General features: G+C 57.7%; 1 protein-coding gene across 6 annotated transcripts in view; it reads right to left on the reverse strand.

The window, feature by feature from the left end:
- Positions 1–17,006, reverse strand: part of SEPTIN9 (septin 9) — a 165,091-nt gene that overhangs the window by 25,114 nt on the left and 122,971 nt on the right. Inside the window, exon 1 of one of the 6 annotated variants that reach the window (XM_057535334.1) lies at positions 15,090–15,222. The exons of 3 other annotated variants lie outside the window; for them this stretch is intronic. In XM_057535334.1, the coding sequence (XP_057391317.1) occupies positions 15,090–15,135 (46 nt within the window). In that variant the 5' untranslated portion in view covers positions 15,136–15,222. Of the gene's footprint in view, positions 1–14,410; positions 14,546–14,772; positions 14,797–15,089; positions 15,223–17,006 lie in introns of those variants that run through there. 2 more of the 6 variants (XM_057535336.1, XM_057535335.1) reach the window with 2 other exon arrangements.

The following is a 17,006-nucleotide window of genomic DNA, read 5'->3' on the forward strand; positions in this document are numbered from 1 at the left end:
AAGTCAGACAGAGAAAGACAAATAATGTATGATATCACTTAAACATGGAATCTAAATATACAAACAAACTAGTGAATATAACAAAAAAGAAGCAGATACAGATATAGAGAAGAAACTAGTGGTTACCAGTGGGGAGAAGGAAGGGGGAGGGACAAGATAGGGGTAGGGGATTAAGAGGTACAAACTCTTACATATAAAATAAGCTACAAGGATATATTGTACAACACAGGGAATATAGCCAATATTTTATGACTATAAATGGAGTATAACCTTTAAAAACTGAATCACTATATTGTACACCTGTAATTTATGTAATATTGTACATCAACAATACTTCAATTTTTAAAAATGGCTATAAACGATAATGGTTGAAAAAGATCCTGGGGTCCTGGTGGACCAGGACCACAACGATGATTAATTCAACAAATATTTATTGAGTACCTATTACTTAGTAACAAATAAAAAGAAGACACTATAGGCTTAAAATCAGTCTGAATGAAAACAGTGGTGGCACATAGGAACATGAAGTTCATTTATTCAAATGTTTATTAGCCTAAAACTTCCAGGCAGATTCACAGTAGTCCCTTACATGCAAGGAACCCAGTCTGGCACAGCAATTCAGGATTTTTGTGTATGTATCACAAACCTCTTTTAGAAGCTGTTGAAAGGTAAGGACACTCTCCCTAAAAAAAAAATACACATGCAAATAAATTTGGACAATCTGGGGGGGTTCATCAAAGAACCCCTAGCTTTCTTGATGAAACTAATTTGGTCTAATGAGAACTTAGAATTTAATCATATTATCTCTGAATTGAACTTCTCCACATGCAAAGATGTTCTGGGTTCCATGGTGAGAGAAGGGTGAGAAAGAGTTTAAAAAAATGATCAGGGAGGGACTTCCTTGGTGGCGCAGTGGTTAAGAACCCACCTGCCAATGCAGGAGACACAGGTTCGAGCCCTGGTTTGGGAAGATCCCACATGCCACAGAGCAACTAAGCCTGTGCGCCACAACTACAGAGCCTGTACTCCAGAGCCCGCGAGCCACAATCACTGAAGCCCATGTGCCTAGAGCCCGGGCTACGCGACAAGAGAAGCCACCACAATGAGAAGCCCGCACACTGCAACGAAGAGTAGCCCCCGCTCACCGCAACTAGAGAAAGCCTGCACGCAGCAATGAAGACCCAATGCAGACAAAAATAAATAAGTAAATAAATAAATAAATTTATTAAAAAAAAAAATCAGGGAATCCCGTGGCAGTCCAGTGGTTAGGACTCTGAGCTTCCACTGCAGGGGGCATGAGTTTGATCCCTGGTCAAGGAACTAAGATCCCACAAGCCACGTGGCACAGCCAAAAAAAAATTTTTTTTAATAATAATAAATAATAAAAAATTTTAAAAATGATCAAAGGCGGGAAAAGAGGCTATGAACAGCTGGTCTCCATCCCTGAGCCCGAGGAGAAAGCTGCGGGGGGTCGGGGGGAGGGGCCGGGCAGGGATGTAAGGAGTGCCATTCTCTGCAGGGCTTTGAAACAGAATCTTTTCCCATTTACTGGATTCCGCTTTTCCTTGTGTCCCCGTTAACCTAGCCAAGCCACTACAAACTCCCCATAAATGTCACAGGGGAACTTCCTGTTCCCTTCTAAAGATGGAAACACTGAATATAAACGACCAAATTTTGCAAATTTGTGCAGGCAGGGATCAAGGCATGAATTTTTGAAGTGCACATGGCTCATCTAATTTGATAACTAATTCCAAATCGAATTACACTTCACACTTTGTACAGGGCAGGAAGCGTCTCCCCGCCTCATCAGTAAGCGTGAGGCCAGAAATCTGAGACTTTGCCCTCTGGCCTGAAACCCAGCTTAGAAATCCAGCACAAAGGTGAAGGCCTCTCCAGAGAAAGACAGGGTTGGCAAATGCAAGGGCTGCATCTCTCCCCGTTGGAGCCCCTGCTCTTTCCCAAGAGGAGACCCAAAATGAAACTGCAGTTTTACGGTTTCTGTATGAGGAGAGATTGGGTGGAAAGAGTTCCCACGACCCTGCGCCCTTTGCGGGACCTGGGAGAGGTCACGGCAGGAACAGCGCCATCCTCACCCGACTCTATTCATTCAGGGGCCCAGGGCGCCCCAAAGTCCTGGAGGGGGTTGTTCTCCACTCTTACTGGCTGCCCTTTTCTCTCGCCAAACCCTTTGAAGCAAACTTCTTCTCTTTTGTCTAGGAAAGAATCTCAAGAAGCTCTTCATTTCTGCCAACACGGTTTCAATTGGCGTCGGTCGTTAGAGCCAGATTTGGACAGCGTCCAACTCTGAGCCCGCCCCCCCCTTCTGGAAGAGGCCCCTTCTGTTCTCTCATTTCCAGCCCGCCTCCCGCCTCCTCTTCCAGCCGAGCTCCTCACCCGGGCTCAGCGGCCTATTGAGACATCAATCTTTGGTCAGAGCAGGCTCCAACCTGCACTCCGTCCCATTCACTTCCTAAAAAGCGGCCTCTGCAGAATTGATGTTGCGGTGAAGGCCAGGGAAGAGCCCTCCGACTTCCTGTGTCAAGGGATTTATCTTTCATTTCCTGTTCCACCGCCCACTCACCTCGCAGGATCAGGGAATGTGCCCCCGAGCCGCCTCCCACCCCAGGGAACCTTCCAGCATGATGGGCCCCTGCCCCAAGGCAAACCCAGAATCCGGCCCTGGCCAGCCCGCCCACCGCGTCCAAAGAAGCCGGCCACAGAGATTCCTCCATTAATTCTTGGCAAATGCTTGCCAAGTTAAAGAGAGAAAGAAAAGATCTTCCCCCTCTGATGGATGGAAAGTAGCCATTTGTCACAGGGTGGAATTTCCTCTTATCAGGGATGTCCCCCTAAGCGGGGGAGGGGCAGAGCGTCCCACCCCCAGCCCCCTCTGCTATCAGCAGGACTGTCAGTAGATGCACACCAGAGCTCCGCGGCTGGGGAGGCTGGGGGCACTGGGGGCTCCACCTCCTGCAACGGATGAGATCATTTAAAATAACACGAACTAGACAGGGGTCTCTGGGGTGCAACAGGGCGTCCCGCTGCCAGGAGCTAAGCAGGAAAAGAGCTTTTCCCCTCAAAGGTATCAAACAATGCCCTTCTCTTGTGCAGATCCGTCCACTCAGGCTCCGGGATGCTGCCTAAGGTCTCCCCCTGCCCTGGTCCTCTCAGAGAGGCAGAGAGGCAGAGGCTGAAGGCAGGGCCAGGGAGGGGGACAAGCGGGGAGGGGGGAATTCCTGGGGCAGGAGTGGAAGCCTGACCAATGACCCCTTAAGGAGGCAGGACACTTCGTACCACTGGCTGGAGGGTCTGGGAAGGTTGGGAGGGAAGAAATGATGGGTCAGCAGCTCTGGACCATTTAGAACGATGTCAGCCATCCAATGGCAGCCCCGGCTCTGGGCTGATGTGAGCTGGGGAAGCTGGAGTCATGTTCCCCCCTCGCCCCCCGCCCCGCCCCGCCAACTCTGGGCAGCAGGTCAGGAAGCAGTGTGCTCATGGCCTGGGCACCTGCAAGGCCCCTTACATGGCCCCCTCCGTATGCGCTCCGCAGACGGCCCACCTAGACTGTGCCCACCTGCCTGCAGGGCTGCTCAGAGCCCTGCCTACCGGAAAGACCCCACTGCTCCCCGCCCCACACAACCTTGAGCCCCTGTTCTCCCAAGGGGGCCACTCAGGGGAGCGGATGCACCAGAGCAGGCCTGTGAAATCTTAGGACACACCCTAAGCCACGACTTCAAACGCTCTCTGAGGTGAGGATGCAGATGGATGGCCCGCCTATCCAAGCAGCCTCAGAGACACACACATCCGCCTGGCCACCCCTTGGGAGACACGTTCATCACCCTTGAAACACTGCCCGGGGGAGAAGCTGGCTGCGGGCAGGGAGCACAGACAGCCCTGAGCCCCATGCGGGTCGGACACCAGAGCGAAGCAGGAAGGGCCCAGCTTCCTGCGGCCCCTGCATGCCCCCACTGTGCATGAAGCTTGGGTGTACCTCTGGACGTGGGGCTCTGACCAGATGGAGCCGTCCATCCTCTGAAGAGCAAACGCACAGGGGTCACCCCTCACTCCAACTCGCAGGGATGCAGCCCCTGACGGCCCAGCTTTTCCTCTGCTGATTCTCCGCTGTCTCTGGCTATTGGTTCTCAGCCGTCTCGCTGGCTCCTCCTCCACTGATAGAATCAGGTCTGGTCCCAGCTGGACACTCTCCCCAGTGATTTTGCCCATCCTCTGGGCATCGAATGCCAAACTCTGTCCAGATTCATACACCAATGCCAACCTGATGGGCACTGATGACTCAGCAGAGATGTCCCGCTATGGCAGGCCCCCTGCCCAGAACTGGGTATCTGTGGCCCCTGCCCTAGTGAAGTCTAGATGTCTCCCACTGAACATGCCCCAGACTGAACTCTAGACCTCGAGCCTACCCTCCCCACCGCACCCCCTGCCCCTGTGAGTAATGGCATCTCCATGCATCCATTTATGACAGCTAGAAATCCAGGGGCCAGCCTTGGTCCCCCCCCCTTCCATCTCCCCAGATCCAATCATCCACCCCAAAGTCCTATCAATCCGAACCCAACACGTCTGCAGGCAGTCGCCCTGCTTCCCTCCCTCCACAGCTCCCACAATCCAAACCATCGCCATCAACTGCCCTCCCCCGCAGTCCATCCTTCTCAAAGCACCAGGAAGGCCTGTTTAAAACAAATTAATCGCATCATTCCCCTGGCTCGAAACCCTAACTAGCTCTTCCTGCACCTGGGAAAACACAAGATCCCGTGGCCCCAGAATCCTGGGGCTCGGATCCTGTTCCATCCCAGACTCCCTGTGTGACCCTGAGCAAGTAACTTAACCTCTCTGTGCCTCAATTTTCTTATGTGTGAAACGGGATAACAATACTTGCCTCGTAAGAGTACGATGAGGACCAAACGAGATATTTACAAAGCACAGAGAATAGTGCCTGGCACTGTAAATGCTCTAAGCATTTGTTAATAAAATACAAGCACATGCCCACCTCTCCAGTTTGGATATGTGCACCGTCTCCCTGGCTCCTTTCTGCGGCTCAAACAAGGTTCCTCAGAGAGGTTCTCCCTCAGCACTGCTCAGGGGAACTCCCCTTGGGTCCCGTGGTTCTCCTCCAGAGTGGCCCTGCGCACAACGTGTAATTGCAGATTTTGTCTTCCTCTGCTGAACGCCTGGGTCTGTCTCCTTTGCTGCTCACAAAACCTTACACATCCGAGCGCCCAGTAAGTAAGATGTTGAATGAATGAATGAATGGAAGGTGAGCTCACTGCCCTTTCCTCCTGCCCTCCTCTCTTCCCAGAGCATCACGGGGCCGGCCACTGCTCCCGGGTCAATCCAGGTGGCGCCTCTCCAGCCCCGGCCCCTCTGCGAGGTTCCCGCAGTGCTGGCCTGCATCCTTTCCCATGGGCTTCCCCCTCGTTCGGGTTTCAGTGTGTGGCAGCGTGTGAATGAGATGTGAACAATTTCCGGTTTCCATCCTCCTGCGGCCACAAAGCACCTCGGCGGAAGGATGGGTGGACATCCTCGGACAGCTCCTGCCCATTCAGGACATTTCGCTCGGGAAACAGTCAGTGGGGGGATGGGGGCGCCCACTGGGACGGGGAGACTGGGCGGTCCCTAATCCCTACCGCCTTCCTCACCCACCCCTAACTGGGGCTTCAAGGCACGTGGGGTCTCTCCCAGAAGCTTGAGGCAGGCAGGGCTGGTGTGCAGGGGGCTCAGGTCCGAACACCTGGACCCACCCTGGGCTCTGTGCTAACTCTGAAACCTCAGGCACGCTGCATCCGTGCTGCAGCTGGCCTGGCCTGCCTGGCCGGTGCTGTGGTGAGCCGTGGGTCCCCTACGTGGAGTGGCCAGGCTTCCAGTCACTAGGTGTCCATTAATTTGCTGTCCAGCAGTTAAATGTGACGTATCACCAGCCCAAACTTAAGAGTGATTTGGTCAACTGCCAAAGGGTATTCATCGAGACACAAGTAGGGACCGGGCTGGGCCATCAGAGGAGGGCTGACCCTTGGGCTGGCCTGTGCGCTGCACTTTACAGTTTACAGAGCGCTCAGATTTGCTTTATCCTTCCCGATCCTCGTCCTCACATCCTTCCTTAGAGTCTACATTTCCTGCTGTAATTAGCTGAGCCTTCTGACATCAGACCAAAATAACAAGAGCTACGGTAACAACACGTTCTCTTACAAGTTGAGACGAAAGATAAAGGAGGGAGCACGCCTGTCCCCGGGGCCTCCCACACTTGCTGGGACCCAGCAGGCTCTGCCCTGCCCGCAGGCAGACCCCAACCCACCCCCCCCGCACCCTCCGCATCCAGAGGGGACCTACTGTGGATCGAAAATGCCCGGCGTCTTCCACCAGATCGATCTGTGCCACGGTCAGCACAGAACCGGGAGGCCCCAGAGGGTGGGAGCCTGTCCCCTCCCAGGTCTCCCCAGCCGCTGGCTCCGGGAAGGAGCCACATTCATATGGTAATTTCTGCCTGAGAACTGGTGAGAAGCAGAGGTCCCTCCAGCTGCCGGGCGGGGAGGGCCCAGAGGAGGAGGGAGGGAGCCTGGCCGCCCCGCCGCCTTCCCGAGACCCCGCCAGTGGGCCCTCCCCAGCGCACTGCCGGGCTGCGACGCTGAGAGTGGACACAGCCGGCGCCCAGACGCGTGCAGGGGTGGGCCTTTCCCGGCTGCACTTGTGCGGTGGTTTAAAAAGACAACCGACATGCATTCTCTCTACAGCTTAACTTTTCTGCGTGTGATGCACAGAAGAGTCCAGAAACGCTGTAGCATGTAGCTCCTGCAGATCTGGGAGAACGGCGGCCACCCTCACCCCCTCCTTGGATCCCAGAGGCAGCCCCCCACCCCACATTTCCACCCTCCCAGGAAGGAAACGCCTCCCCCCCCACCCCCCCTCGGGGCCAAGGCTGGTGGGGAGAGGAGCACGTCCCCCTGGGGGAGGGTACGCCAAACCCACCCACTCCTTCCATCCACCCACTTCCTCTCACACTGCGACGAGCTCACTGCTGCATGCCTCCCGGTCTCCCTGGGAGAGGACACACAAGCCTTCCATTTCCCCTTTCTGCCTTATTCTGGGCCCCACGCAGGCAAAGGAAACTAGAAGTCAGCGACAGGCCCCAGCTGCAGACCCAACGGGCTCCTCTGCTCCTGCCCCCCGCCCCCAACTCATCCATGCATTGATTCCACGTCGATTCACCCTGTTCCACGGAGCTTGGCCCCGGACTCACAGTGAAAACAAAACAGCCCCCAGCAAATTGCACAGAGACACAGATTCGAGACATGATATGCGAGATGCTCACAGCCACTGGGGGTGGGGCCCGAGGGACCAACAGGGCACCCCCGACTCAGTGCTGGTGAGCCAAGCTTTCCCAAGTGACCCTGCAATTCCCCAAGAGAAATGAACGCACATGTCCACACCCAAACCTGGACACCAATGCTCACTGCAGCGTGATTCAAAAGAGCTACAAAGCGGACACAGCCCAAAGGCCCATCAATTGATGAATGGATAAACAGAATGTGATGCAGCCATAAAATGGAATACTATTCCGTTATAAACAGAAATGGAGCATGGACATGTTACATATGGATGAACCTTGAAAACATTACACTACGTGAAAGAAGCCAGACAGAAAAGGCCACCTGCTATATGATTCCACTTCTATAAAATACCTAGAATAGGCAAATTCATGGAGACAGAAAGCAGATTCATGGTTGCCAGGGGCTGGGAGCAGGGAGTTGGGAATGGAAAGCTCCTGCTAATGGATCTCTTTGAGGGGTGATAAAAATATTCTGGAATTAGTGGTGATGGTTGCCTAACTTCGTGAATATACAAAAACCACTGAACTGTACACTTTAAAAGAATGGATTTTCTGGAAAGTGAATTATTTCTCAATAAAGCTATTATCAACAACAAGAAGGCTGGCGACTGAGCTCCCCAGGGAACCAGAGCAGGGACTGTGTCCTCTGGTCCACGGCCAGCCCCCAGCACTGACCCAGCATCTGGCCTGCAAGGCACCCCCTTACAATTCTGCAGCCCAGGGGAGGTGGGTGGCTCCTCAGCCCGGTGACTTTGGTGACCTCTATACCTGCCCAGCCTCCTTCTCGCACCACCAATGCTCATAAGGACTCAACGTGAATTTTTAAAAAGGGCCCTCAGTGTCATGGGCTGGAACCTGTCAAGTCACAGAATGACCCGGGAGCAGGGCCCTTTTATAGAAGGAAGCCGTAAACCTCACCCTGAAAGGAGGGGGAAGCGGAAATAAAAACACAGCCCATCAGCAATCAGAAGGGTTGAACTTGGCTCATCCTGAATCCCTGGGCAGGAGGGACAAGAGGGGAAAACCTTTGCTTCCCAAGACACCCACTCAGACCCCTTCCACATACCTGAACCAGCTGGGTGCAGCGGCCCAGGCAGCAGGACTCAGGCCCGGCACCCACCTGCAGCCCCGCCGGACCGGTCAGGGGCTGAGTCTGGTCAGCGTCTTCAGCGCAGGCCCGGAGGAAATGATGGGAGGAGCCGGAGCTGCTGGGGGGCCGCTGCCGGATTTCCTGGACCCTCTTGGTAGGACACACCCCAAATCTGCTAGAAGCCCAAGTCCTCTCCCTCCCCACCCCAAACCCTAAGGATGCCAAACAAGCCACAACTAGAGGGAATTCAGTTCAGTCCCACTTTTACAGGGTTAGCACGGGCCGCAGAGGGAGACGGGCCTCTGGGTTGCTCAAGAGCAACTTTAATTATAACTTTCGCACTCGGGTCTCTGGGTGCCCCGTGGTGTGAATCAGCTCTTTACTCCCCAGCCGTCCTCGGAGAGCCCCACGGGGAGCCGGCTCAGGGGGCACCCACGGAGGGGGGGTTTGCCTCACCTCCACCCACCCCACAAAACCGGAGGACCAACCCCCCATGCCCAGCTCACACGTCTCCCCACAACCCGACGAAGTGGCCGCAGGCTGAATGCAGAAACTGAGGTGCACACAGAGGTCTCCTGCCCTTCCCTCTGTGGCCCACGGGGGGCCTGGCGCCCAAGCACGGTGGCACCTCTTCCGCTCAGGACTGTTGAGCAGATGCCCCCGAAAGCACTGGTGGATGAACGCACGAGGGAGTGAATGAGTGAATGGGGACAGAGGTGGCTGCTGGCGCACGGGGGGAGGGGGGCGTCCCAGGAGCCTTGGGGAGACGGGACCAGGCCATCCAGTTCCACAGGGAGCCCTGGAGGAGGCTGGGGAGACAGGCAAGACTTTGGAAAGATGGAAAAGGACAGCTGAGGAACTTTGTGCCAGGCAAGCAGGAGGCGGGCATCTGCCGAGCGGGTGCCGTGCCGGGGTGGCCCTGCCGGAAGTGAGCGATTTGAGCAGAAGCTGCCCCATTGGCCCTCCCCCCGCTGCCGCCTGGACACACAGCCCCACACCCCCCGGGGTCCCCTCCTCTGCCCCGACCGCGCTCCTCTCCTCACCAGCACTCCAGCCCCAGAGGGTGGCCGTGGAGGCGGGGTGGACGGCAAGCGGCCAGAGCCCAGAGACGACGGAAAGGCCCCTTCCCACCTGCCCTCAGCACCTCCCAGGCAGCAGGTGACACAGTGGAGATCCTTCTGTTTTCCCACTTTTTAAACAACTACACTTAAACCAATGGCAAACAAAAGCCTCGTAAAACGTGTTCTTTTTCCCACGAGGAAAAGTCCGGGAGGATGACATTTTGTCGTGGACACGTCCCGACCTACCGTTCGCCTCGGCCTTGGTCCCCACCTCTGTCATGTGGGGAGGGAGGGAGGGAGGCAGCTCCAGCAGTTGGTGACAAAGGTCGCTTCAATGAAACTCCTCGACATTAAGACTGGGGGCCCCGGGCACCTGGCCCAGAGTAAACCGTGGTCGGAGGACAGAGCTGGTTGTGGGGTTCGGGGCCTGGCAGGCTGACTGCAAAGCCACTGGGGTGACCAGAGTGACATCAGCAGAGCATGCGGTTTGCAAAGTGGCCGCAGTGCCTCTGCTCTGTGCCCTCCGTCACCGCAGGGCCAGGGGCAGATGAGTGAGGCCAAGAGGTGGTGCATCGCCCACCTGCTCCCCCATGGGGGCTGCGACACTCCCTCCGCCCTCTGCACCTCCTGCCCACCCTTGGCCCCCACCGACCCCCAAGCTACAGTCGACAACGATTCTCCCTCTGACTCAACGGGGCCTCTGTCCAGCAGCCGTTTGTCTCCGGGACCCACAACTGACCCCCAGCAATGGGCAGCTCTTCCTCTGTCCCCGGCAGACGAGGAACAAAAGACTGGGATCCTGTCCTCACTCCCCTACGGCTCCCCCAGCACCAGAGCATGGGGGCAAGCCTGGGGTCATCTGGTCCAGTCCCCTGCCCCAGGAGAATGTATTCAAATCATGGAAGAAATGCTGCTCTTTGGTCCTTTTTGTTTAAAAAAAAAAAAAAAAAAAAAAAAGCCTCTAAGGAGAGCTTGTATGAAGAGAGCAAAACAAATGTCTGTTCTTATAAGGCTCTCTCGAGCTTGTCTCACAGAAACCACAAGAGTATTTGGACAAAAGATGAAACGCTGCAACCACGCGGTGCGTGCATCCATTCCGACAGCAACTGAGCCAGCACCTGGGGCGTCCAGGCCGCCACAAAGACCAAGAAAACACAACCCAAGTGCACAGTCCAGGGAAAGACACACAGACAGGACGCGGACGTCCCCACCTGGTGTGGGATGTCCTCCACGCACGAGGGAAACTCACTTTCCTGCTCCCAGGAAAGGAAAACCTCATCTGCTGTCAGAGCCCGGCGACAGGCCTGGGAGATAAGATAAGCGATAAGGATCTGGGAGGCTGGAGGAGGTACGGGCACATTCCACCAGGGACACCAGCAAGGACGCTATTCCAGTGCCACGGGAGTGACCGCCTCACTGGGCACTCGGTGCCTGGCACTCACAGAGCAGGACAGGGGCTGGCATTCCCTCTGGGGGGACATGGCCCCAGAAGGGGGTGCCACACACCAGGAGCAAAGGAACAGAGGGAGGGGCACCCCAGTGGCTGGTGGACCTCCTTCCCTGTGGGGTCAGCGTCGGTGACTGAACCTCAACCCGGAGCTTCCGAGGGCGGCCTGGGTGCTCAGGAGCTGACCTTTCACCCCACCCCCAGCTTCAGGAGAGCGACAAGAAACTTGGTGCTTCTGCTATGATCCGGCTACCAAACCCAGATTAAAGGGTTAAAAAATCGCATTTAAGCTGGAACGGCCAGGAAGAGAGGAGTGAGCAAACGGGTTCATCTTCATCTTTCAGGACCTTTGTGCTGAGCCGCCCCTCCCTCCAAACCGAGGCCCAGCCCCGCACCCCAGAAGGGTGGGTGGGGTGAAGTTGCTCCCACGAGCTGATTATTAACTCTGCTCTGAAGGTGGACCGGTGAGTCCAGATGAGGACAAGTGGCCACCCAGGCCCCTGCACTGTTGGAATCAAAGCTCCGTGGGCCTCTCGGGATTCAGCCCTTCTCCACAGGACACAGATAAAAAGAGAAGAGAGTGGCAGGTTTGAACCCCGCCCATCCACCCACGCCCAGGGCGAGATGTTCCACCCGCCACCTCTGCCAGCCCCAAACAGGGCTCCTGGTGAGCCCGCTGGGAGGTGGGCAGGCTGGAGGGCTCGCCAGGTGGGGCAAGGCGCCCTCCCGGCTGTGATTAGACCTGCACCGTCGCTGGGCCCCCAGCCTGCTCACCCAGCAAGCTCGCCCTCGGAGCTGGCTGTGCCCGGCTGCCACCTCAGGAACGCTCCTGGGAAGGCGTCAGAAGGCTCCACTGAGCTCCTGAGAACAGGTCCCTGCCTGTCCCAGGAGCCAGGCTGGCACTCAGTGAACAAATCAAAGCCCGGTGCTGGAAGGCAGAAGTCTGGGAAGAGAGTCCCAGCCAAGGGCTATGACTTCTGCTGGAGTCATCCTCCCCGAGAAGCCCCTCCTGTGGGGAGCTGGGCCACCGGGACCTCAGCACCAGGCCACATCCAAGCCTGCATCTTTCTGAAGCCCAGTGGTATCAGTGGTCTAGACCAAGGTTGGGGAGAGGAGGGCTGAAGAGAGGGATGGGCGGGAACAGTAGGTGTAGAAGGCCACTGAGAGGACCCTGGCCAGGGACGTGGGGCGGCCAGCAAGCATCTGTCCTCACCCTCACACGCTAAAATAAAGTTCTCCTTCCTACACACCTACCTGGCCAATGGGAAAGTGAGGGAGCCCAGAGCCGTTGGTGGTATGGGAAAGCCAGCCCAAGAGTGAACCGTGCAGGGGGTGACAGGCTTCCTAAAACAGCCTAGAGACCTTTGACACCGTAGGAAGCTGGCACTGCTCCAGGCTGGTGGGGGTCTCTCCTTCTGCCGAATGCATCTCAGCCCCTAGGAAACCTCTTTCCTGCAAAGCTGCCCTATCTGACCAGAGCAGCTCAGGCTGGTGGTGACACAACAGGAAGTGGCGTGGGCACGGTGGCCCGGGGGATCAGGGAGGAGGTGGGGAGGCAAGGCGGCCTAGGGACCCTGGTTACCCTAACGGGTTCAGGGCTTCGGGGGTGAAAGCCCTTGTGAACCCCATCCTGGAGGCCTGGGCCACTGGGCCCGGCACTCAGGGGGTAACCCCACGGGCCCCACAAGGCTTGGGGTTGGTGGGGCCCAATGACAGCGCTGGCTGTGTTCTGCCTTTTGGCTCCCCCCCCTTCCCATCAGAACAGGGCTCTGTCTCCTCCGTCTCAGAATGCCCGGGGCCCCGATCCTCCCCACGCGCCAGCTGAACTGGACGGCATCCCGAACACAGCGCCGGCCACGAGGAGCGGAGTCTGGCGGAAACGCAGACACAAACCAGTAGACCCAATAGTACTGCAGGTGCCACAACCCGGAAGTGACGGGGGCGGCAGGGACGCCCAGGAGGGGTGGGCGAGGGTCAGCGACCACGCAGGTCCCCCCGAGACGGGCGTAAAGAGAGTTCAGCCACAGAAGCGGCCTCCTTCCCCAGCCATGTCTTCACCCAGAAGAGACCCAAGGGGAGAGAGGTGGGAATCCGCCCTTTCCAAAGAGGCCTCATGTGGATGCTGGCTCCCCACCCCCAGGTGGTTAAACAAACTTGTTCTTCTTTCTATTTCCTGAAAAGGAGCCCCCGGGTTGCCAAGGAGAAATGACATTTGTGTAAACACCCATGGAGGCCCTAAGTTTCAAGGCAAAACAACAATGAATGAAGCGGGGGCGGGGGGGGGGGGAAGCACACACAATTATGAGGACACAGGGCCTTTTTCTCCCTCCTTCCCAACAGGTTTTTCCATGCGGGATCCAAACTGAATCCCAACGAGGGTGCTGTCGCCACGGGCCAGAAACCCGCTGTATGGACCGCTGACAGGCAGCACATTTTTCTCCAGGAAAGGAATTTCAAACGTCTCTTTGGTGAGCAGAGATGCTTCCCCAAACCTCGGACAAAAATGCCAGCAGATTTCACGGCAGAAGAAAAGGAGGGAGACAAGGATGAAGGGCAGCAGCCTGGAAGCTGAGTCAACACCCAGGGGACATTTGGGATGAAGTTTCAGAGCACATGGCACTGCCTGTGAAGCACCTCGGCCCTCCAGCTTTGGCGCCTAGGGTGACATGCCGGGCTGGCTGTGGGATTTGAGTCTGGGGGTTCTCCCAACTTCTTGGCCGGGCCAGAAAGCCCCTTGGAAGGCACGTCCCCGAGAAGCCGCTTCCTCACCCCTGCTCCTCAGCAGGGCGTGACGACGTGGTGGACGCCCTCGCTCCATCCTCCAGCAAAGCACTCGCATTCCAGCCCCCCGCACCGCCGCCCCTCCACCGCCCCCCGGCCCGCTCCCAGGAACATCGCACACATCCCAAACACCTCCCAGGATTCCAGACAAGCTGCAGCAGAAACTCCCCAGATCGCAATGCCGGCCGCAAGATCTCTGATTCCGGCATTTCTAGCGTCTGTTGAAACTAATCTCCAGCAGGTCCTCGGAGCCGCCTACCCCTAACGGCTGACCATCTGGACGGGACGATTTTAAGAGGCAGCGGTGGCCAATCCGCAGATCTTCCCAGCCCTCCTGGAAGTCAGGGAAGCCCCTTGCTAAAGGGAAATGGGCTCCAAGAAACTCCTGGCCAAGAAGGACTTAACCACTCGGGTAGCTGGCCAAATATTTACAGAGACACGGCTGTGGCACACAAAGCCCTTCTCTTCTGTTCCGCGGCCGAAAATCTGGGCCCCGAGTGAAGACCGAGATCCCACCGTCCCGCTCCTGGGGCCCGGGGGCTGTCCCGCCGGCCGGGGGGGCTGGACCCGGGGGCCCCCGGGGAGGCGCCGCTCCCGTCCGGCCCTCGAGGGGGCTGCCGGGCAGCCGGACCACCTGAGGGGCCCCTGCAAGCGGTGCGAGGCTGGAGGGAACAAAGGGAGCGAGGACTCACCCAGCAGCTGAGTCGGGCTGCGCTGGCCGCCTGAGAGCGCGGCCCGCCCACCGGGTCACATGGCTCGGAGCCGAGCAGAGGATCAAAGAGGCTTTGTGGCCGAGGAACAAGGAGCCTCCCAGAGCGCGGGCCGAGGTAGGGAGGGACCGCGACGGCCTCCCTGCGGAGGGGGCAGGGCAAGGGGCTGCGGAGGGAGGGGGGGCAGGCGGAGAGAGAGGGCGCCCCCGGCAATCACCCCCACCCCGGGTGCCTAGGAAATGCCAAGGAGCCCAGTTCCCAAGCCAGCCTGAGTCACCCCCAAAAGGAGTGACATGGTCCCCGGGGAAGAAGTCCGGGAAAGAGAGAGAAGGAAAGAGGCTCACCTGGACAGCCAGCGAGGCTGCCCTCCTTTCCCAGCCCGTCCGTTCAGGGCGATGCCAAGAATCTGACGCTGCCCACAGGCACCCTCTCTCCCTGCCGCCCCGCCCTCGCTCCCTCTTTGCCAGGTGCACCCCCCACCTGGTCCTGACCCCTAGCAGCTCGGATGACAGGCCGCCCTCCCCAGGAGGTCCAGGCTTCCTGGCAGCTTCGGGTGGGAGCACAGCCAGCCCTGCTGTGTGTGCGGTGGTGGCAATGACCCCGGGAGGGAGAAGAGAGGAACGGGCAGGGGCTGGGGAGGCGGAGGTGGTGGCCAGCTCACCCAGAGCTCTTTCTTCTTCCTGGAGCCTCTGAACTCCGATTCCCATCCGGCTCCTGCTTCTCCAGCCCCTAAGGGCCTGGGAATGAGTCACGGAGTCTCCTCCTCTCTCCCCTCCCTGCAAGCCCCTGGGAAGTGCCGAGACCCCCTCAGGGGATGGGCTAGGTGGTCCCCAGAGGAGGGAGCTTGGGAGCGACCCTGTTGGGCCTGGGCCTGGACACTGGGATCGGCCAGATCCATCCTGTGTCACGACCTCTGACCCCGAGGGAGTGAGTCACTCCCAGGCACAGGCGGGGCTGACTACGCTCAGGCCGCCTCCCACAGGAGGAGAGAGCTGCTGGGGGCCGGTGTGGGGGTCTTCCTGGGGCAGGGAGTGGTTAGTTCAAGGGCACAAGAGCCTGAGTGACACCTGGGAAGGCTGTCTTAGGCCAGTGACACCAGCCAGCCCATCCTCCTGCCTCCGGGATAAAGACCTCCAGCCCGGCCCTCGTAGGCCAGGCCACACCCAGGGTTTCCCGTTCCCCAATGCCCCCGCGTGGTGGGTGGGCAAGGCCCCGGGGCACCCGCCCCACCAGCCACATGGGCAGGCTGACCACGTCCACCACCATGTCCCTCAGCAGGCAGCTCTCCCCAGCAGCGGCCACTCCCACCCGACAGCCAACTTGCTCCCCAACAGCCTCCGAGGTCTTGGGGTTTGCCACAAAGGCTTCAGGGGGCTGTGTCCCACACCCTTCCACACCCTCATGTGGAGTGGCCATGGAGAGCTGCTGCCATGGGTCTCCAGGCACTTGGCCAGAGCCTGGGGAGTGTCCGCGGGAGGGAATGCATGTCCGGAGCCCTCTTTCGCATCTCAGTGGCCACCTCAGTGGGCAGGAGGCCGTGGTGGATCCGAGACATGGGCCTCCGAGTCAAAACGAGATGGAGGCCCCTTCACTAGAACTAGTTTTGGCCCACTACTCAACATCTGCTGGCCTGGACCTTCCCCATCTGTAAAATGGGTGTAATCAACTCCAGCTGCAAGAATTAAAGTGAGATGTGTGTCCAGAAACAGGAAGGGCAGCCACTCAAAAAATACATCCTAGGCAGAGAGTGGGGAAGGCCCAGCCCCTCCTGACACCCCTGCCCACTTGGCTGGGCCCTCATCACTGGGCCCTAAAAAGCAGCTCCAGGAACCAGCACAAAGGAGGCCAGGCCAGGTGTCAGGGTTAATTAACACAGAGCCTGCGCTCCACGCCTGCCCTGGCAGACTCCTTGCCCGCCAGCGCTCCCCTTGGAGCCTCCTTCTCACCTCTGGCCTCACTCTGTCCCCCAGCTTTCTGGCCCCAGAGTCCACTCCCAGGGCCCACCACCCCTTCCTGGGCGCCAACCAGCTGCTCTCCAAGCCCACCCCTCGCCCTGCCCGCCGTCTCCCCCAACCCCCAGATCTCTGGCCCAGGAGGCGGCCTGCATGCTTTGTACACGTGACAAGCTCCTCTTGTACCTTTCCCTCACTTGTCACTGACGGCGGCCCCCAGAGTACAGGAGAGGGAACCCCTGCGCCTGACAAGCCCCCAGTCCAGGGGCTTTTCCAACACTGAACATCTGCCCCCCCGGAACCGCTCAGAACCCACTGCTGCTCAGCACACACTCGGCATCTAGAGAGAGCAGCCTGACGCCTGCGCAGCTGCCCAGCCAATCCTCCGGCCGAAACGGAAGGCCGTCCACTGACGGGCCAGCCACAGACATAATTTTAAAGTTTCTAGTAGCCACAGTAAAAAAAACATAAGAAGAAACCGGTGACGTTAATTTTAAAGCATTTTACTTAACCTAAAGAGCTAAAATATCATCAACCCAACATGGAATCAACATAAAAACGTTTGAGATATTGACATTCTTTTTTCTTTCCGTACCAAAACCTAGCATGCATTTTATACGTACAGC

Source organism: Balaenoptera acutorostrata, chromosome 20 (assembly GCF_949987535.1).
Source record: "Balaenoptera acutorostrata chromosome 20, mBalAcu1.1, whole genome shotgun sequence".
Lineage (NCBI taxonomy): Eukaryota > Metazoa > Chordata > Mammalia > Artiodactyla > Balaenopteridae > Balaenoptera > Balaenoptera acutorostrata.